General features: G+C 47.0%; 1 protein-coding gene across 2 annotated transcripts in view; it reads right to left on the reverse strand.

The window, feature by feature from the left end:
- DOCK2 (dedicator of cytokinesis 2) overlaps window positions 1-20,223 on the reverse strand; it is a 458,684-nt gene that overhangs the window by 70,275 nt on the left and 368,186 nt on the right. For both annotated transcript variants that reach the window (XM_086362249.1, XM_086362250.1), the window contains 2 exons: window positions 8,539-8,639; window positions 8,384-8,442 (listed from right to left, as the gene is read on the reverse strand). In XM_086362249.1, coding sequence (XP_086218375.1) covers window positions 8,384-8,442; window positions 8,539-8,639 — 160 coding nt within the window. The remainder of the gene's footprint in view (window positions 1-8,383; window positions 8,443-8,538; window positions 8,640-20,223) is intronic.

Genomic DNA, 20,223 nt, shown 5'->3' on the forward strand with positions numbered 1-20,223 from the left:
AGCACAGGGAGGAGCTGGGGTCTGTGAGAGGAAAGCCGGCCACTGTGTTCCCCTTCTGGTCTATGCAACGGCCTGCCTGTCCTGCCTCGCCAGGGAGAGGTGAGAGTGCAGGTGAAGGTCTGAGAGCATGAGGAAGGCAGCCTGACAGAAAGAACAGGGAGATGGACGTGGGGAGGGTGGGGAAAGAGGACAGGAGAAGGCTACCCTGTGGACCAGGCTGAGCATGAAGGTGGGAGCGTCCCTGACCTCAGGAGGCTGACAGGAGACCTGGGGTACTCAAACTGAGAGCAGGAGACCCTCTGAGTCTGGCACAGACCCTGAAATGAGCAGGATGAGGGCGAGTTATCACCCTCTGGATTTCAGAGTCCTGCAAGCCTCCTGGGGACTCTGAAATGAAGCTGGGTTGATGAGAAATGACCCCGCTCATTGAAAAGAGGAAGAAGGAACGCAGATCTCTGCCTCTCCATCTCAGGCTTGGAAAATGTCCCTCTTGGTACTGATCTAAGACAGGCGGTCGAGTCTCTCCTTGTGGCCCAGAACGTGCCTGGCCCAGCTTCCCTCCAGGCCCTATAGAGTCTCTGAGCCCGACAACCTGCCTCAAACTCCTCCACTGCCACTCCAGACTGTATGGCTTTGTGAAGAAGTGAGGTGTAGCTGCTCAGTCATGTCCACCTCTTTGCAATCCCCTGGACTATAGCCCAGCAGGCTCCTCTGTCTGTGGGATTTCCCAGACAAGAATCCTAGAGTGGGTAGCCATTCCCTTCTCCATGGGATCTTCCCAACCCAGGGATGGAACCCGAGTCTCCTGTGTTGCAAGCAGATTGTTTTACCCTCTGAGCCACCAGGGAAGCTTTGTGTCTGTCACTTAATGTTCCCTAGCCTCTACTATCTCATCTGGGGTCTTCTCTGGTGGCCCAGTAGCCAGCACTCCATGCTCCCAGTGCAAGGGGTGTGGGTTCAATCCCTGGTCGAGGGATATCAATACCCCACATGTCATATGGCAGTGGCCAAAATAAATAAATAAAAATATTAAAAACATATTATCTCATCTATTAAATGGAGATATAATCATAGTCCCTGCCTGAAGAATTGTTGAGAAGCTTAAAACAAAGGGCTCCGTACAGGGTCTGGTTCGTTAGAAAGGCTCAGCAAACGTTGATATTGAGTGTGCTGATGCCAATGCTGAGCAGCGCGAGCTCGGCCCAGGGTGAGCTGTGGGAAAAGCAATGTAAGAAGCCGCGTTCCGACCCCATGGCGCTCCCTGGGGCTTTTCAGGAAAGTCTCAGGCTGGTCAGTTTGTTCGTTTACTTCTGGAGTAAAGGGCTGGCACGGAAGGAGGTTGGATCAGATGTATCTTATCTCCCACAGCTGACATTACCAGCCTCCAAACCCTTCTCTATCCCATCAAAACATGCTCTTATCTCTCCTCAAAGATGTCTGACAACCCCAGTCTGATCATGTTGTCCACAGCTACAGTCTTTGCATGGGTCCCCTTGGTCTGCAAGCCCATTTGGCTCGAAGCCCCATCTCCACACCCTGCCTCCTCCCCTCAGCCTGCACCCCGCCCCACGCTGCCCACCCTGCTCGTCCCTCCTGTGCCCCACTCCACCCGAGTCCCACCACCACTGGCCCCACAAGCAAACGTTACTTGTTCTCTATCCAATATGGAGGCCACTTGGCCATAGTGTCTTTGAGCAGCTGGAATTAGGCTAGTCCAAGGTGAGATGTGCTGCAAGTGTAAAAAACCCACTAGATTTCAAAGAAAGAGTTTTGGAAAACAAACCAAAAAAGGTAACCTATCTCAATAATGTTTTATGTTGGTTATATGTTGAAATGGTAACACTTTGGAATATGGGGTTAAATAAAATATATTGTTAACAATAATTTCACTGAGTTTAATCTTTTTAAAAAACGTGGATGCTAGAGCATTTAAATTTAGACAGGTGGCTCACAGGCTAGTTCCTTAGGACACCACAGCTCTGGGGCTCAGAGCTCCCCCAGTCTTCATCGAGGCCACCTCGAGCTCACTCATTAGGCAGGAGTCCTTTATACACTCTCTGGGTGCCCCAGCTTCTGTTCTACAGCTATTTTCCTTTACAGACATAATTAAATAGCTCAGCAATCAGTATGTTACTATTCAGTGCAAGTCCGTGAGGTTGGGGGCTATGTCTCTAACTACAGCTGTCTTCGGTTGCAGCCTCAGCCACTAGCACAGTGCCTGACCTATAAGGCTACTTGTCTTCATTTCCAGTTGCTGCTGTTATAAATCACCACAGGCAGTGGCTTAGCACAACACAAACTAATCTTATGGTTCTGGACACTGATGTATAGAACAGTCTTATGGATTCTGTGGGAGAGGGAGAGGGTGGGAAGATTTGGGAGAATGGCATTGAAACATGTAAAATATCATGTATGAAACGAGATGCCAGTCCAGGTTCGATGCACGATAGTGGATGCTTGGGGCTAGTGCACTGGGGAGGGAGGAGGGAGGAGGGTTCAGGATGGGGAACACATGTATACCTCTGGCGGATTCATTTTGATATTTGGCAAAACTATTACAATTATGTAAAGTTTAAAAATAAAATAAAATTAAAAAAAAGAAAATAAACTGGATGAAACATAGGAAAAAAAAAACAACAAGTCTGAAATGGGTTTCTCTGGGCTAAAGTCAAGTGTGAGCAGGGCTGAGTTCTCTCTGCAGGGTCTGAGGAAGAAACCGCTTCCTTCCCTTCTCCAGCCTCTAGAGGCTGCCTGCATTCCTTGGCTCACCGCCCCTTCCTCCATCTTCAAAGTCAACAGTATTGCTTTTTCTAATCTTTCTCCAACTCCCCTGCCTCCTTTCTTCACTTCTAAGGTCCCTGTAATTTCTTCTGGTCCATCTGGACAGTCCAGGATAGTCTTACCATCTTCAAGGTCCTTAATCATGCCTAAAAAGTCCACTTTGCCATGTAAGGTAATTTATGAACAGGAGCTGGGGTCAGGACTTGGACACCTTTGGTAGGCTATTCTGCCTGTCACAGTGCTCAGTATTTGTTGCTAAATGAATAAATGGATGGTTGGTTGGATGGATGGATGGGTGGGTGGATGGATGGATGCCTTTCTAATCCCATTTCCTATTTCTGCCCAGCAGCTTCTCCCCAACTCAAGGAAGTCACGTTTGCTTAGGCTGGTCGTTCGCTTGGAATAGTTGCTGCCCTTTCAGCTCTGACCACCCTGGGGTCTAACTCAAGAGCCATTGACTCAGTACAGCTTTCCTCCTCTTTGCCTCAACTCCTGAGTCTCGACCACACATTTCACATTAAGGAATGTGCTTTTATTTTATCCTGTGTGTAGAGGTCAATGGTGGGCTTTTCCAGGGAGGGCAGGGACCATGCCTTATATGTCCCCAACTCTCTCATCCTCCCCTTGTGCTTAGCGGTGAGCCGGACCCTCCACAGATGCTGAAAAAGTGACGGTTCAGTTGCTCTCACAGCTCTGCCGGGAGCGACCTCCCCACATGTAAGGCCATGATGCCAGCCACTGGAATTTATCTTTCTCTCCCATGAAGACTGTTAACACAGCAGACCAGCATTAACCCCAGCGAACATGGGCTGGTTAAGTACAAAGTCATTTTCACAAAATGTGCATTGCTTCCCTCCTAGCGGAAATCAAATGTTACGATGCTACACTATCAGGGAAAGTCCATTATATTGGGCATTATCCAGGATCCAAACATACAGATAGCATTAACCCTTTAGTGGCTGGATCCTGGTATGGATCCTTCTCTCTATTAAGGCCTCCTTGCATGTATTTTCTCTCACAAAAGCGTGCGTGCACACACACACACACACAAACACACTTGTCTAGACTTTTCCTTGAATAGTCTTCCAGCCTGAGATTATCTTTGCAATTAGCTATCTTATAATCACAGGGCTGCTCAAATCATTCTTGATGAGAAGAAGATGATGATGCTGATGATCATGGTGATGAAGCCCTGATTGCTTTGGGCATTAAAACAAAATTTTAAAACTTAACAGGCATTATGATTTACTCATTATCAGTAGTCTTTGGAAAACATAGTTTACTATTTCCCATCCTTTGAAAATATTTTGCATATTCTGGAAAAAAAATATTAGTAAGAACACTGGACTTCAGTGGCTCTTTTGTCTCATCTGAGTCACTGATTTGCTGTTGACTTTGGGAATGTCCTTGTACTTCTCTGGGCCTCAGTGACCTTGCCTATAAAATCAGGGCACTGAATTAGATGATACATCAGGTAGGGTAGTAGCAGGCTTTAGCTAAACTGAGTAAGCTCTGTTTAGTTTTCCTCCTTAAGACAGTCAGTCTAGAGCTGCTTCTCCATCCTTAGGGTGCGACTCTTCACGGCTTCAGGGTGGCCACGCACCTCCAGGCATCTTCTTCTTTCCCAGAAAGGAACAAAGGGAAAGACTACAAGCAAAACAATGTGCTATGCTCACTGCTATGCCCTGCCTTTCATTTTAATTAGGAAAAAGTTTTTCCCGAAACCCCAAGAAGTATATTTCTGTTGATTCTCATCAGATAGAGCTGGGTGGGTCACATGGCCACCACTAGCTACAAATCATTGTTAACTGGACAAACTGTGATCACGAAAAAAAATAAATCAGGGATCGGTCAGCCAGGAAGAAGGAAGGAAGGGCTATCTTGTGGCACTCAGCCAGGCTTGCCACCGACAGCGTCCACGCTTCACTCTGTGCTGGATGTTTCAGAAGCTGCACTTTAACACTCATCATTGCCCAATGCGGTGTCCTCACTGCAGTGGTCCCCCATGCACACAGTGCTCGGTGCTGGTTGGGATTAGCAGATTAACCTCGTTAGCTTGCTGAGAAAGCCTGCTGATGCCAGCATCTGGCCGAAGACAAAGTAGGATGGGACTGGGGACCCATCCATTCACTCTGCCTCCTCTTTCTGTTCCCCTATCCCTGAAGCAGACGGGCAAGGAGAAGGCAGCAGGAAAGTCCCTTCAGGCCAATACACCTTCCTCTTCCAAGGAGTCCAGGCTAAGAGATGAGGAGATGGCCATCCTTGCAACAGAATTTTTTACTTTTTGTTTTCTACAGCGGACATCTGTGTCTTTGTTCGATTTCTCCGTAACTCCATGAACATTTTACTTTGGGAAACTCTGCTTCCCTTCATGGATGGAGGCTTGGTGGGGGCATTGATGGAGTGGTCACCCAAGGAAGAACAACAGAAAGGTGTCTCCTAGAGACTGGACCTTTAGCAGAGTGATGTAGGCATAGAACATCCTAAAGGCAACATCACATCACCTGTCCTGGATCCTTGAGTGGCTCTAATCCTACCCTTCATAGCCCATTTCCCTTGCCCTTCCAATTAGTGCCTTCTCCAATTAAGGCAGCCACAGCCGGCATCTCTTTCTTGCAACCCCCAAACCTGAACAAATATATCTTTGAATTCCGCTAATTCACCCCACAGGTACTTGCATACAGCAAGGGGTCCATGGCGCTCTGGACAGACACACCAGCATACTTGTCCTGTTGGGGTTCGTTGTTCCACTGCTCAGGCATGTCCGACTCCTTGCAACTCCATGGACTACAGCATGCCAGGCTTCCCTGTCTTGAATCCACCTCCCATCCACTCTGTGATGCTGGACACACACTCTCTGCCTCTCTGAGCCTCGGTTTCCTTGTTGGTAAATCGGTGGGTTGGACAGACCTGTAGCTTCAAACTCTTCTCTGAAGTGCTTCAGGGTTTCTCCCAGAAACTCTGCAGGGGTCTCCATAGGAGCTCAGGAGAGTAGTTCTACCCACCACCCCTCCCCACCCCACCCCATCCCACTTCAATTAGAACAGCTTGGCTTTCATCCAATTTCTGTATTGAGCAGGGTATATTCTTTTTATTGGTCCTCAGCTAGAAATAAACATTTGAAAAATGCTGGACAATATGCTCTCTAAAGGACCCTTCCAGTTCTGATGTTCTGTGATTCTAAGCAGGTAGAGTATTTGGTAACATCTTTTCATTCATCAGCATAATTGGGAACGCAGGAGCTCCTGCCAAAACAATCTATATCTAAATAAAATCTTCTATGTGCAAAACAACGGCAATGAAGGACATTCAGAAAAGCGCAGGCTGTGCAGAGGAACCGGAAACAAACAAAGCACAGATCCCTGTTTTGTAATCCTGGCAACACTTGGGATGTAGATCTGGGAGAGGAAGCCCACCACGGCTTTACCTCGTCTTTGCTGCTGCAAAGCAGGGAAGGCAAACTCATCTGCAGGCTGAGTCTGGGCCCCTTGTTTCATTGGACACATTTGGTGCTTTTAAAACTTTCAACTAGTTACCACCAATATTAATAAATTAGAAAATGCAATTAAAAATTATGTTTCCGGGCTTCTTTTGATAAACTAGAAGCTGTGACAATGTCAGCCTTGAATTCTAATAGGACAGAAGTCTACCAGGCAGGATACCAACTGCTCCTTCCAGCTGGGGTGCACCTGCCTCAGTTTGCAGCAGCCCCACGACTCCCTCCCAGACTCCTGCCCTGAGGCCAGATGCTGGCTGCCACTTGTACTATGCACTTTTTTCCTATGGCACGGTAGTGGTAAATGACACACAAAACATTTCTTTTATCCCTATCATTATCCAAAGTAGAGAAACAAAAATGCTGTTTCAAAAACACAGGGCAGAGATGGCATTTCTTTTGGTGATGGCTTGCAAAAGAGGGGAGTTTCGTACACACACGTACACACACACATGTACACATACAGAGGATACTTGGTAATGTCTAGTGGCTCAGAGGGTGAACAATCTGCCTGCAATGCGAGAGACTCGGGTTCGATCCCTGGGTCAGGAAGATTCCCTTGGTGAAGGGAATGGCAACCCACTCCAGTAATTTTGCCTGGAGAATCCCATGGATAGAAGAGCCTGGAGGGCTACACTCCACAGGGTCATAAAGAGTCAGACATGATTGAAATGACAGCATGCACGCAAAGACATTTTTGGTTGTTACAACTAAGGAGGATACTGTCATAACAGGGTGAAAATGATGATACAACTCTTGCATGGGTGTGGCCTCCTTGGCTTCCCACTCGCAGTGCTTGCCCTTCCGAGCCTCACAGACACCCTGGGAGATGGCGCTGTCTCCCCAAGCTGGGCCAGTGTCACTCGGGCCCCTGCTCTGCACCTCACAGCGTGCAAATGACAAGGCAAGGCCCCCAGCAGAGGCGGAGTCTGTTCTGGGCCCGATCCCCAGCTGTCCCTTCAGTTTTGGGAACCAGTCTACAACCCTGCTACCAGCATGTGTTCTTGACCTGAGTGCAATGCTGCCAGCAAACACAGAGCCCAGACAGATGGCCTCGTGCTTTCCCAACAATGAATGCACCTTGCTGGGAAGGGCGAGGAACAGCTGTCCAGGAAGTCAGATGGGACTGATAGATACTAAGAGGTATGGGGAGGTGATTTAGGTTGAATCCAAGAGACAGGCAGAGTCCTGAAAGTGCCCTATTGAAGAGAGCACATCTAAGACGAGCACAGAGCAGTTCAGCAGCAGAGTCAAGGAGGATGCTCAAAATAGGAGGCAAAAGAGCTCACTACTTGTTACTAATTATTCATCCGTCTACCCATTCATCCTTTCTGCACAGATTTACGGACAGGATTCAGGCCTTGGGCAAGGTGTGCAGCCCCCATCCTTGTGAAATCAAAACCAAGCTCTGCGGCTTGCTACTGTTTCATCTCAAGCAAGCTCCTTCCCTCTGAGTTCCCTGATCGATAAGATGAGGGGGAAATGTTTCCATCTTGCAGGAGGTGATGTGAAGATTAAATAAAATCTCCTTGTACAGGGCTGACTCAGACTCTCAATAAATGTCTTGCTGACTCCATCTCCCCTTCCTTCCTCCCATAGGTACCACTCAGCTTGCTCAGGATTCTTGTAGCTCACTGAAGCAGGGACAGCTTCTGGGGTCACCTTCCAGCTCAAATCATATCACAGGAGAACCTCATCTGCCACAGGATCAATTCTCCCCCATGAGTTTGGAGGGCCTGTGGTAGATCACAATATCACACAAGAAGCAGGACGCAGAATGCACACCAGTCAGCAGGAAGCACACGTGACAGGGAGGCCATGCATTCCCACAGCAGTCATGCTCCTTCTCCTTGTAAATTCCAGTTTGATTTCTTAACCCCTCAGGGGCATCAAGGAGAAGCAGATCCACAGCTGTTTTGGGGGGTGGGAGGTTGGGATGGGCACTCTCTCTCATCAGGCACTTATTAAGGACCTGGGGTGTGTACAGTGATAAACTGTTATTTCAAGCTTCCTCTGCTGAAACCCCCATGGCCCTCTAACAGATGGTCTTCAAGAAGGAGCCTGGCATGTGCAGATGTGTCTGTCTGAATGCCTCTGCCTACTCACCAAGCTTGTACCACATATCACGGATGGAGAAGCCAATTAGCCGTCTCATGTCCCCGTACCTAGGAGAAACAAAAAAAAATGTCTGCTTCAGGCATCACCTCAGAGATTCTCACAAACCTCCCCCCTCCTTTTCAGGAGTTCCAAATGCAACCTACTTATTCAGGATTTTGTTGTATTTGGCGTGCGAGAACTGCTCCAGCTGCAGAGAATCCTGAGTGATAAAAGCCACTGCCAGATGAAAATAGTTGTTCCACAGCTGTAAATGAAAGAACGGAGAACCGTCATCGGGAGGGCTGAAGTGGGGAAGCACATTAAACGCTGGGTAATGTGAATAATTTATGAAGATGGAAGAAGATAGAGGCAGAACCAGTTTAATTCTGTGCACTGCAATTTTCTAACTGGCACTGACTGTGAAATTAACATTCCAGCCAAAGGAGGACAATGGATGGATTTCTCTAGGCACTGACCATGTACATCCTCTCTCTGACAACAGGATTTGGGCAAGGATAAAGATTTTAGGGCCGCTCTTTTTTTATTGCTGTTGTTTTGCTTCATTTTGTTTTTCTGGAAAATGAATAACTCAGCCCAGCTGGGTGTCCTGGTGAGGTGGTTCTCTGCCCTAGAATTAGGGGGCAATAAGGGATAAGGATTTCAGTGACTCTCAGATCAATTCTAAAGGAAATCAACCCTGAATATTCACTGGAAGGACTAATACTAAACCTGAAGCTTCTGGTACAAAGAGCCAACTCATTGGAAAAGACCCTGATGCTGGGCAAGATTGAAGGCAAAAGGAGAAGGGGGCGGCAGAGGATGAGACTGTTAGATAGCATCACTGACTCAATGGACATGAACCTGAGCAAACTCCAGGAGATACTGGAGGACGGGGAAGCCTGGTGTGTTGCAGTCCATGGGCTCACAGAGAGCTGGACATGACTTAGCAACTGAACAGCAACAACAGTGTCTCTGGAAGTCTTTCCTAATTCAGCTGGCAGCACAGGACCAGCCTGCTGCCTATTCCATCTTAGGATATGTCGCCTTCTCCTTCCCTTTAGCTCTATGGTTTTGAAGTTCGGTCCTGGACCAGTAGCATCGACATCACCTAGGAACTCGTTAGAAATGGAGATTCTCTGGCCCCACTCCGACCTACTAAATCCAACCCCAGAAATCCATGTGTTCACAAGCACTCCGGTGATTCTCATGCTCATCTGAGTTCAAGGGCCACTGAGGCCCAGCTGATAAGTAGGCTTACCATGATTTTAACATTTACATGATCTCTTGGTGCTAAAGGCAGAGACTAGAACCCACTCCACCTGCTCACGGTGGAACTGGTCCAGCAGAGGGAAAGTGCTCCAAAGATTAGCAGAAGTGACAGTGACATTGATGCAGGATACAGAACAGAGAGATCGAGACTCAAACCAAGGCACTGCTGAGCCTCAGTGAACCCATCTGCAAGGAGAGGCGGTTACCTCTGTATCCACTGCAGAGGACTGTGGTAAAGATGATGTGGTTAAAGGGCGTGGATCTCAGAAAGAGCGCCAAAGCTCTGGTTAGCCTTATTATTCTTTTCATTATTCTGGTGACTTCTTTGGTACCAAAGCAAATAATAGTACAACCTGGTGCCTTTGGTGCTCAAGGGCAATTATTACAAGGAGCAGGTGGGGGACAGCTTTGATGGACGAAGCCCATACATGTCCAGCATCCTCTAAATGTTGACTAGCAAGAGGAGGGGTAACACCAGCTAGAGAAATCACCTGCCAACGAGGCTGCCATCCTTCACTCAAAGATGCTCACTGGAGGTTTCCAATGGCCAAGACTAAGTGAAAAGCAGCTGTACTTTTGGTAACGTCCTTACTGCTGGCTTCCCTGGTGGCTCAGACGGTAAAGCATCTGCCTGCAATGTGGGAGACCCGGGTTCGATTTCTGGGTCGGGAAGATCCCCTGGAGAAGGAAACGGTAACCCACTCCAGCACTCTTGCCTGGAAAATCCCATGGATGGAGGACCCTGATAGGCTACAGTCCATGGGGTCGCAAAGAGTCGGACACAACTGAGTGACTTCACTTTCACTTACTGCTGTTACTTTCACATGGGTTTGTGGCTCCTGTTTCAGAGAAAAGCAAAACAAGCCCTTTGTTTTACCATGGGCCAGATGCTTTCCCACATAGCCCTCCCTCCACCTCTCAGAACCTGGTAGCCATTATTAGACTCATTTTACAGATGAGAAGAACAAGGTTTAGAGGGGTGAAGTATTTTGCCTAAGGTCACACAGCTTGTTATACATACAGCAGAGCTGGGATTTAAACCCAGGCTTACTGATTGATGGGGCTTCCCTGGTGGCTCAGATAGTAAAGAATCCACTTGCAATGCAGGAGACCCAGGTTCAATCCCTGGGTTGGGAAGATCCCTGCCCTGGAGAAGGGAATGGCCACCCACTCCAGTATTCTTGCCTGGAGAATTCCACGGACAGAGGAGCCTGGAGGGATACAGTCCATGGAGTCACAGAGTTGGACATGACTGAGTGACTAACACTTTCACTTTACTTTTTCACTACTGATTGATACTCAGGTCTCTTTCTACATGCTGTGGTCTGTCTTTAGCAGAGACTATACTGACACATATTTACAGAACATCTTCAATGGGCCAGGTATCATCATGTGGGGCTAGGGCAGTGGTTACACAGACAGCAGTTCCTGCCCTCATGCAGCTTATACTCTGTTGAGGGAATAGCTTTCCTTATTTTACTTGAAACTTTATTTCTCAGAGTCCAAAAGACCAAGTCTTTCCGGGGTGCAGTGAAGTGACCTCCTGGCTGGTGGCCCCCACAAAATCAACTCAGCACACAGAGCCCAGAAGGACCAGATCCTATCCCTCCCTCCCTCAAAGTTTTCCAAAGGTGGCCCATCACTCTGAGAATCAGATCTCAAGCTCTTCTGTTTCCATAGTAACCCTGCCTCCAAACACAGTGAGGACCAGGGTGTCTCTCAGCCACTCCAGCTGCCCTTCCTCCTGGTGACCCCATGACTTGCAAGTTCTGGCAACGTGTTGCTTTGTTTGCTCAAGCCCAGAGCTCACAGCTCATCCTGTTTTAGACCAAGATATGAAACCACGAGCCAAGGAAAGGGAAAACCTGGTAGTGGGGCATGGAATGGGTTATTTTTTAGGGTGAGAAATTCCTGAATTTAGGGGATTTCAAAAGAGTAATCAGGATACAACAGGAAATAGATATGTAACAAAGTGAGCTGAATTGGTATTGCTTTTGAGAAAAATTCCAGAAATCTCACACCTAACATGTTTGAGAACATCTAAACATGTCACATCTAATGAAACTTCTTAGTAAGTTCTACATCTATTCTACCTGACTTAGTCCCTCAAAAATGTTTTATGTCACCCTATTCCTGATTTTCTTTTTGTTTAAAGTTGAGATATAATTCACATATCACAACATTAACTTTTAAAAGTATACCATTCAGTGGGTTTTACCATACTCACTAGTAGATTTACTGCTAGATTTACTGGTAGTAAATCATCACTGCTGCTGCTGCTGCTAAGTCGCTTCAACTACTATTTAATTTTAGAACACTTTCATCATCCCCCAAAGAAACCTGCCACCCATTAGCAACCACTGCCATTGTTCCATCCCCCTCAGCCCCTGGCAACCACAAAGCTACTTCAGTCGCTGTAGATCTGCCTCTTCTGCCATTTCAGAGAAATGGAGTCATAAAATATGACTTTTCACGTCCGGCTCCTGTCACTAAGCATGATGTTTTCAGGGTCCATCCACATCGTCACAGGTGTCAGTACTTCATCTATGTTTATTGCTGGATACTATTCTGGGTATCGCTATATACAGATAAACTACATTTTGTTTGTCCAATATGGACATTTGGTTTGTTTCTACCTTTTGGCTTTTAGGGCTTCCCTGATAGCTCAGTTGGTAAAGAATCGAGTGTGCAAAGTTGGTAAAGAATCCATGTTCAATTCCTGGGTCCGGAAGACCCACTGGAGAAAGGATAGGCTACCCACTCCAGTATTCTTGGGCTTCCATTGTGGCTCAGCTGGTAAGGAATTTGCCTGCAATGCGGGGGGCCTGGATTCAATCCCTGGGTTGGGAAGATCCCCTGGAGAAGGGAAAGGCTACCCACTCCAGTATTCTGCCCTGGAGAATTCCATGGACTATATGGCCCATGGCGTTGCAAAGAGTCTGACACATCTGAGCCACTTTCACTTAGCTTCACTCTAAAACTGGAAAAAAATTACAGGAGGAAGATTAAATATTCTTGGGCTTCTCTGATAGCTCAATTGGTAAAGAATCTGCCTGCAATGCAGGAGACCCCGGTTTGATTCCTGGGGTCAGGAAGATCTGTTGGAGAAGGGATCAGCTACCTACTCCAGCATTCTTGGGCTTCCCTTGTGGCTCAGCTGGTAAAGAATCTGCCTGCAATGTGGGAGACCTAGGTTCAACCCCTGAGTCGGGAAGATCCCCTGGAAAAGGGAAAGGCTACACACTCCAGTATTCTGGTTTGGAGAATTCCTATAGTCCATGGTATTGCAAAATTTTTAGGGCTTCCCTGGTATCTCAGAGGGTAAAAAGTCTGCCTGCAATGTGGGACACATGCAGGTTCAATCCCTCAGTTGGAAAGATCCTCTGGAGAAGGAAATGGCAGCCCACTGCAGTATTCTTGCCTAGAGAATCCCATGGACAGAGGAGCCTGGCAGACTACAGTCTGCAGGGTCACAAAGAGTTCGACATGACTGAACAATTTCACTTAAGCTTAAGCTTTGGCCTTTATGGATAATGCTGCTATGAACATTTACATATGAATTTTTGTGAACATATGTTTTTGGTTCTCTTGGATACATACTAAGGATTGCACTTGATTTTCTTTTGATTTCCCTCCTTGAAGATCTTTGTGAATCATGAGACCATAGGTCCAGTGCTGCTTTTTCTCAGTAGATCAGAAATTATGCCCCCTAGCCTGGATGGGAGGGAGGTTTGGGGGAGAATGGGTACATGTATGCAGGCATGCGCACTGTCACTACAGCCGTACCCTACGGACTGTAGTCCGCCAGGGTCCTCTGTCCATGGGATTCTCCAGGCAAGAACATGAGTGGATTGTCGTGCCCTCCTCCAGGGATCTTCCCGACCCAGGGATCAAGACTCCTGTAGCTCCTGCATTGCAGGTAGATCAAGACACCACTGACCCACTAGGGAAGCCCGGATATATGTATATGTATGGCTGAGTCCCTTTCATCTGAAATTATCATAACATTGTTAATCAGCCTCACCTCAATACAAAATAAGAAGTTCAAAAGAAAAAAAGCAGTAATGGTATCCCCAAGTGTTTCGCCCATAGCCCCCTCCAGTTCTGCCTATGAGGCTCCGTGGGGCTGACCCTGCGACTGAGGGGAGGCTGTCCTGGCCAGTGGCTCCATGGAGGGAGCAGTGGCAGCGACTAGACACAGCTGGACACTCGTGACACCTCCTCCCTGCACCTTCCTGACTCTTGCTCCTCAAGAGTCAGAGCCAAATGAACTAATCTGGCATTCCTGGCAGTTTCCAATGTTTTCTCCCACAGCAAACTGCCTATTCCAGGGAGGGGGAGGAACTGGTCTGTTCAGACTCACAGATACAGCACGAGCATCTCGGTCCCCATGGCACTGTTCATGGTAGTTCTCACACCTGCAGCAGCCAAGTCTCATCCTTTCATCAAAGCCCAGCTCAAGACCTACCACCTCCACCAGGCCTTCCCAGAAGGCAGAACTCATCAGGCCTGCTCAGCCCTTCCAGATTTGAGTAGTGTGAGTAGGTGCAACCAAAGACGTGGATTCATTCCATTTTGCACGCGAACTTGTGTTCCACTCACTTCCCATGACGTGATGGTCCAGTGGTTCAGAGTGTGCATCAGTACCTCACACGAGGGGATGAACACCAGTCTCTCTTACTGGCTGAGCTGTTGTTGGCTAGTCACTGGACCTTTCTGAGCCTCATTTTTCTTACTTATAAAATGGAAGAAATCATGGTAACTACCATAAAAAGTTGTTATACGTGCTGGATGAAACAGTGTGTGCTTGGAGACATCCACCAGCGCGCTGTCGATGGCATGGTGGTGCTGGCTGTGGTGCTGGCTCCTCTGTAAGGCCCACCAGTACCAAGGGTCCTGGCTTCCATTTACTTGTATCCTTAATGCCAAATTCCGCACAATGGCTTGAATACAGTGCTCCAGAAAATATTTATTTACTGATCTCCATTTTGTTAGAGAGATTCTCCGGTTGTTTCAGAAGATTTCAGGTTTTTCTTTCCTCCCTGCCCCGAGCTGCCTGGCGGCATTTTATTAAGAGCCCTGCTGGATGGCTCAGAGAAGCCACAGAATCTCTGGCTAAACACACAGGTTCCTTTTCCCTGGGGAAGAAGTAAGGTGATTTCTGATTGGGAATTTCATATTTTGAAACCACAGGACCATAGAAGGTTAAAGCTGGGATAAATTTACAGGTCATCTGATCCAATTCTATTCACAGATGTAAACAGTGAGATCCAGATAAATTAAACAACCACCCAGTCATACTGCTGTTGGGTGTAATTAGAACCCAGCTATTTTAATTAACTCTCAAAAATTATAAATGTAGTATGCATACAGTAAAAAAATTAAATGGTTGAAAGGTTAAATAGTAAAAGTTATTTTCCATCCTACCTTGGACCCAAGTCTAATTCCCCAGAAGACAATATTGTTAACAATTTACCAGCTATCCTTCCAAAATTTTTTGTGTATGAACAAACATATGTATAGACATCTTTTTTTTAATAGTCTGCTCTATTTTGCTTTTTTCTCTCATCAGTATTACGTGCAGATGTTTCCACATTAGCGTACACAGATCTGCTTCATTCTCTTTTATTGCTGCATGGTCTGCTGCTTTAAGAATGCACTTCAATTTTAACCAGTCTCCTATTTACAGACATTTAGCTGGACTGCAACTTGTTTCTTCTTTAGCATCCATGCTGTAGTCAACATGCTTGTTTATACCTCTTTATGCACGAGAGACTGTTTGGTAGTATATGTTCCTAGAGGTGGAACCGCGAAGGCCCAGGGTCTGTGCAGATTTTGTTACTGTTTGTTGTCTTTGTTGCTTGTTTTCATAGATACTATCAGGCTGCCTTCCAGAGTTCCAATCCAGTTACCAGCTCCCTTGTCATGGGCAAACTACCCTCTCTCTTTCAACAGAATCTAAAGGGGGCATCCCAGATGGTGCTAGAGCTAAAGAACCCGCCTGCCAATGCAGGGGATGTAAGAGACATGGGTCTGATCCCTGGGTTGGGAAGATCCCCTGGAGGAGGGCATGGCAACCCACTCCAGAATTCCTGCCTGGAGAATCCCATGGACAAAGGACCCTGCTGGACTACAGCCCATAAGGTTGCGTAGGATAAGACATGACTGAAGTGACTTAGCAAGCATGCAAACTACTACCCAGTTTTGTGATCTCAGTTCAAAAATCACTTCCTGGGGAAGTCTTCCCAGCTCGCTTGGACTAAAGTAAATTAACCCTCATTTCAGTCTGTTCACAGGATTCAGGACATATCTTAAGCAGAAGTATTGTGGTGGCCAAAAAGTTCATTCGGGTTTACCACGGTACAGAAAAACTTGAACGAAACCTTTGGCTAACCCAATCATTTATTTTGTCTCCTCTACCAGATATAAGCATCATGCAAGCAAGAGCTTCATCTCTTTATCTTCTGTTGTACATCCAGTGACTAAGATCATGTCTAACCCAGCATACGCTCAGGAAATATTTATTGAATGCATTCATTAATAAGCCCAGCACTTATGCATGTGTCCTTGTTAAATCCTCCCCAGAAACTAAGCTATTTGTATTATGGTTCTCCCCATTTTTACAGAGCAGGAGATTGAGGCCCAGAGAGGTTGAAGAACTGGCCCAAGGTTCCATAGTTATAAAACGGTGAAGCTGGCATTTGAATCCAAGTGTATGTGTCTCCAGAAGGTCTAGTCTTGAACTACTCTGCTCTTCTGTTGAAATTGCTTTTCTTCTTCTTTCTTGATATCCCATTAGCCTTTTTTGCTGGCTGAGGTTCATCCACTGGTTCATCAGATATCTTTACAGCAGAGACAACAAGAATCTTTGATCCTATAAGATTCTTTCTCAATGGCGTTGAATTATTATTTACCCCAAACTATTAATTAAAAAAATAAAGGCCCAATACCCAGGGTTGCTAAAATGCAGTCATTGTACCCTCCCCTGTGGTGTAAAGACTCAGGTGCCATGGCCATTCTGAAGATGCCATTAATTTTGGGAGTGAAAGTTTCCAATTACAGATTCAGGTTGGGAGCATCACCTAGAGGTTGTCTGTGGCCCTCAAGCTAAGCAGGCAGGGCCACAGAAGCTGTCACCAAGCACGTGACCACCTTGCTGCCTAGAAGAGGTGTCCTGCGGTGCCCTCCCTGTGGGGAGTGCTCTGGGCCTCTGCAGGGCTTCAGTGAGTGCTGCACATGCTCCTTCTCTCATTTTTTGCCATCTCTGGTTACACTGCCCCTTAGAGAGACCAAGCCTGCCCTCAGTCTTCCACAATGGCTGGGGATATGCTGGTAGGTTTTCATTTCACAGGGTCTCCAGTATAGGTTCAAAAATGATCCCAAGATACTTGCTGCCCAGATGATCCAGAGATGCCTCAAGACTAAGGCTGGAATTAATGAAGGCAGAGCCAATTAGAGCTTCCCAAGTGGAGAGAATGGTCTTAGTAGCAAGCAGATACTCGCCTAAGATGGAAATATTTACCTGGAGCCACAGAGCACATCTGGTCCACTGATTCCTGGGCCAATCAGAGTTTTTAACATCTAGAGGGCCAGGAAGAGCTAACATGAACTGACAGTGTTTCTGGAACTACCTAGAACTGTCTGTTAGGTCCAAAAGGCACCCTATTTCTGAGAGATAGTACAGAAGAGTGAAAAGACTGGGGTTGAATTCCAGCAGCCCCACTTAATAGTTGATGACCTTTAATAGGAAAATCAATCACTTCTCTGAAGTTCAGTTTACTCACCAGTAAAATGGATATTTCCCAACCTAACAGGGTTGTGATAAGGGTCAAAATGCCCTACATCAACGCCTAACAAAAGTTAGTCATCTTCTTCAAAAGCTTGGATGCTAGAAGATGGATTTATAGTCTGCTATTGAGTCTCCAAGGTCCTTGAGGGCAAAGCAATGTTCTGCTTTGCTTCTGAATTTCTCAAAGCTTATTGTAATAGTCTGGACTCATGAACACTGCTCTTAAAAATTCTCACTGAGTTAAACTGGAAATCTTCTCTTGGTCTTCCTTGACCAGGCAAAGAGATGTGAATGTCAAGGCCCAGTATCTTGAATATGCCTGGGAATGCAAATTTTTTTAGCCCCAAGCAGGAAATGTCATTTTTGTAATTCCCAGGTCTCATCACCTACAGAATGGCACCCACAGAGCTTCCTGCCTTTTTGCCCTTTGAAGCATAAAACCCCAGTTTCGGAAAAGATACTCAGGATAATCCAATTGCACTTGCCCCTCCTCTGGACAGCAGCTGCCCAGGCCAGCAGCACTTAGCGATGGATGCTGTTGCTGCTGATATTAAATGCATAATTAGTGAAACCGTAAGAAGGAAACAAGGCGTGTTCCAGCAGGGCACAGAGAACAGATCCATTCTCACACACGTGGGGTGAAGGTGGGACAGCGAAGGTTGAAGAATGGTCCTCTTCTTGAGGGCTTCCCAATAAATACCTATGGAAGTCTCATTAGGAAGAGACTTATTTCACCTTGGAATGTTGGCCACTTTCCAGTTTACAGATCTCGTGGGTGTGACGGTCCTAGGCAGTGTTGTGGTGACCAGAAAGGGGCCTCCCTACGGTCCTTTTTGCGGAGGACTGACACAGGGGTTCCCCAACCTGACAAGTCTAGGAGCATCATCGCCATCACCACGGTCATCGAAATGATAATTACTGTAACTATAAGGAGTTAATACTTATTAAACAGCCACCACGTTCCTGGCATTGTTCTAGGTATTTTCCATGAATTAGTTCACTCAATCCTCTCAACAACCCAGTAACATAGCTACTGTCAGTGCCATCACTTGATGTGGAGGACAGTGAGGCACAGAGAGATTCAGTAATTTGCCTAAAGTCACAGAGCTCTTAAGCTCAAACCTTCCATATATGAAGCCCCTACTTCTCTGGGCAACTTTCAGATGCAGATTTCCTTTCAGGAAAACTGGATAAATCTAAGAGAATGGCATGGATCTGAGCTTCTCTTGGAAAGTATCCCCTTAAGACCATGGAGGAGAGCCAGAGTCAGGAAACCCAGGCTGGGGCTGCCATTGCCAACGCCCATGGAAAGAGACGAGCAAACCAGCCCGTGGTTTTATGGCACAAACGTGGCCTTGCCGCCGGCCCCTAGGGGTGCTGTTCCAAGCTGCCCCTTCAAAAAAGCTATGGCCTTATTAACCTCCCAGATCACATGCTCATAACTGGAGCCTGCAGGCATCTGGGCCGTATTTGGAAGAGGATCAAATACTTCTCCGGATTCAAACAGCCAAAGTGACATGTTTTGTTTCCATGTCAAAGATTTATACCTCTCACCCAGCCCCTGCCAAGCAATCAACCCAGTGTGGGGGTGAAGCTCCAGCTCTAGCCCGTGCCCGCAGTGATCTGCAGGCTCCGGTGCCAGCCACTGCTGTGTGTTCAGGCCACCTCTGCACTGACACGCTGTGTGACAGGCTGTCTGCTCATCGCCTGGGAGCCTCAGTGCCCACATACCCCCAGCAGAGAAAATCACAGCCATGGTGACTACCTTGTAGGGCAGTCGGAAGGACTGAGAAAGATAAGGCAGAAAGTGTGAGATCCTGCACATCCAACACTGTCAGAAAAGGGCAGCTCTTCCTTTTATCACCATTATCATTCTAGTTCAGTTGCCTGATTTAAATACAAGGCAATGGGAGAGAATCGTGTTCAAAGATAATGTGGTGGTGGTTTCATGGCTAAGTTGCGTCCGACTCTTGAGACCCCGTGAACTGTAGCCCGCCAGGCTCCTCTGTCCATGGGATTCTCTTGGCAAGAATACTGGAGTGGGTTGCCATTTTCTTCTCCAGGGAATCTTCCTGACCCAGGGATCGAACCCAGGTCTCCTGAATTGCAGGCAGATTCTTTACCGACTGAGCTATGAGGATAATATTACTCAAAGATAATATTTATTGAGTATTTATAGGCTGGTGCTGCTAGCAGAGTGGATCTCGCAGACCTCAGCCCAAGTGTCACCTCCCTAGTTGTTGTTCAGTCATTCAGTTGTGTCCAGCTTTTTGTGATCCCATGGGAATGCAGCACGCCAGGCTTCCCTGTCCTTCACTATCTTTTGGAGCCTGCTCAAACTCATGCCCATTGAGTCACTGACGCCATCCAACCATCTCATCCTCTGTTGTTCCCTTCTCCTTCTGCCTTCAATCTTTCCCAGCATCAGGGTCTTTTCCAATGAGTTGGCACTTTGCATCAGGTGGCCAAAGTACTGGAGCTTCAGCTTTAGCATCAGTCCTTCTAATATTCAGGGAATATTCACCTCCCCAGGGAGTCCTACTGTGTGCCAGACACAGAGCATAGAGTCTCTGTGGCTTCATACTCCCAAACTGACTTTCTACCAGAGGAAAGAAAGAGAATGGGCACGTAAGCAAATGAGAAAGGCTGCACCAAGCAGTGAAGAGACTACAGAGGCTAAGGGGCGATGCGCACTGACCACAGGGCGGTGGGGGCCCTTCAGAGAGGATCAGGTAGGGAGGCCTCCTGGAGCAGGAAGTGTTAGATCAGGAACTGCTGGGACCTTCCTAAC

This window comes from Bos grunniens, chromosome 20 (assembly GCF_055505025.1).
Source record: "Bos grunniens cultivar Pamir isolate PY7600 chromosome 20, Bosgru_T2T1.0, whole genome shotgun sequence".
Lineage (NCBI taxonomy): Eukaryota > Metazoa > Chordata > Mammalia > Artiodactyla > Bovidae > Bos > Bos grunniens.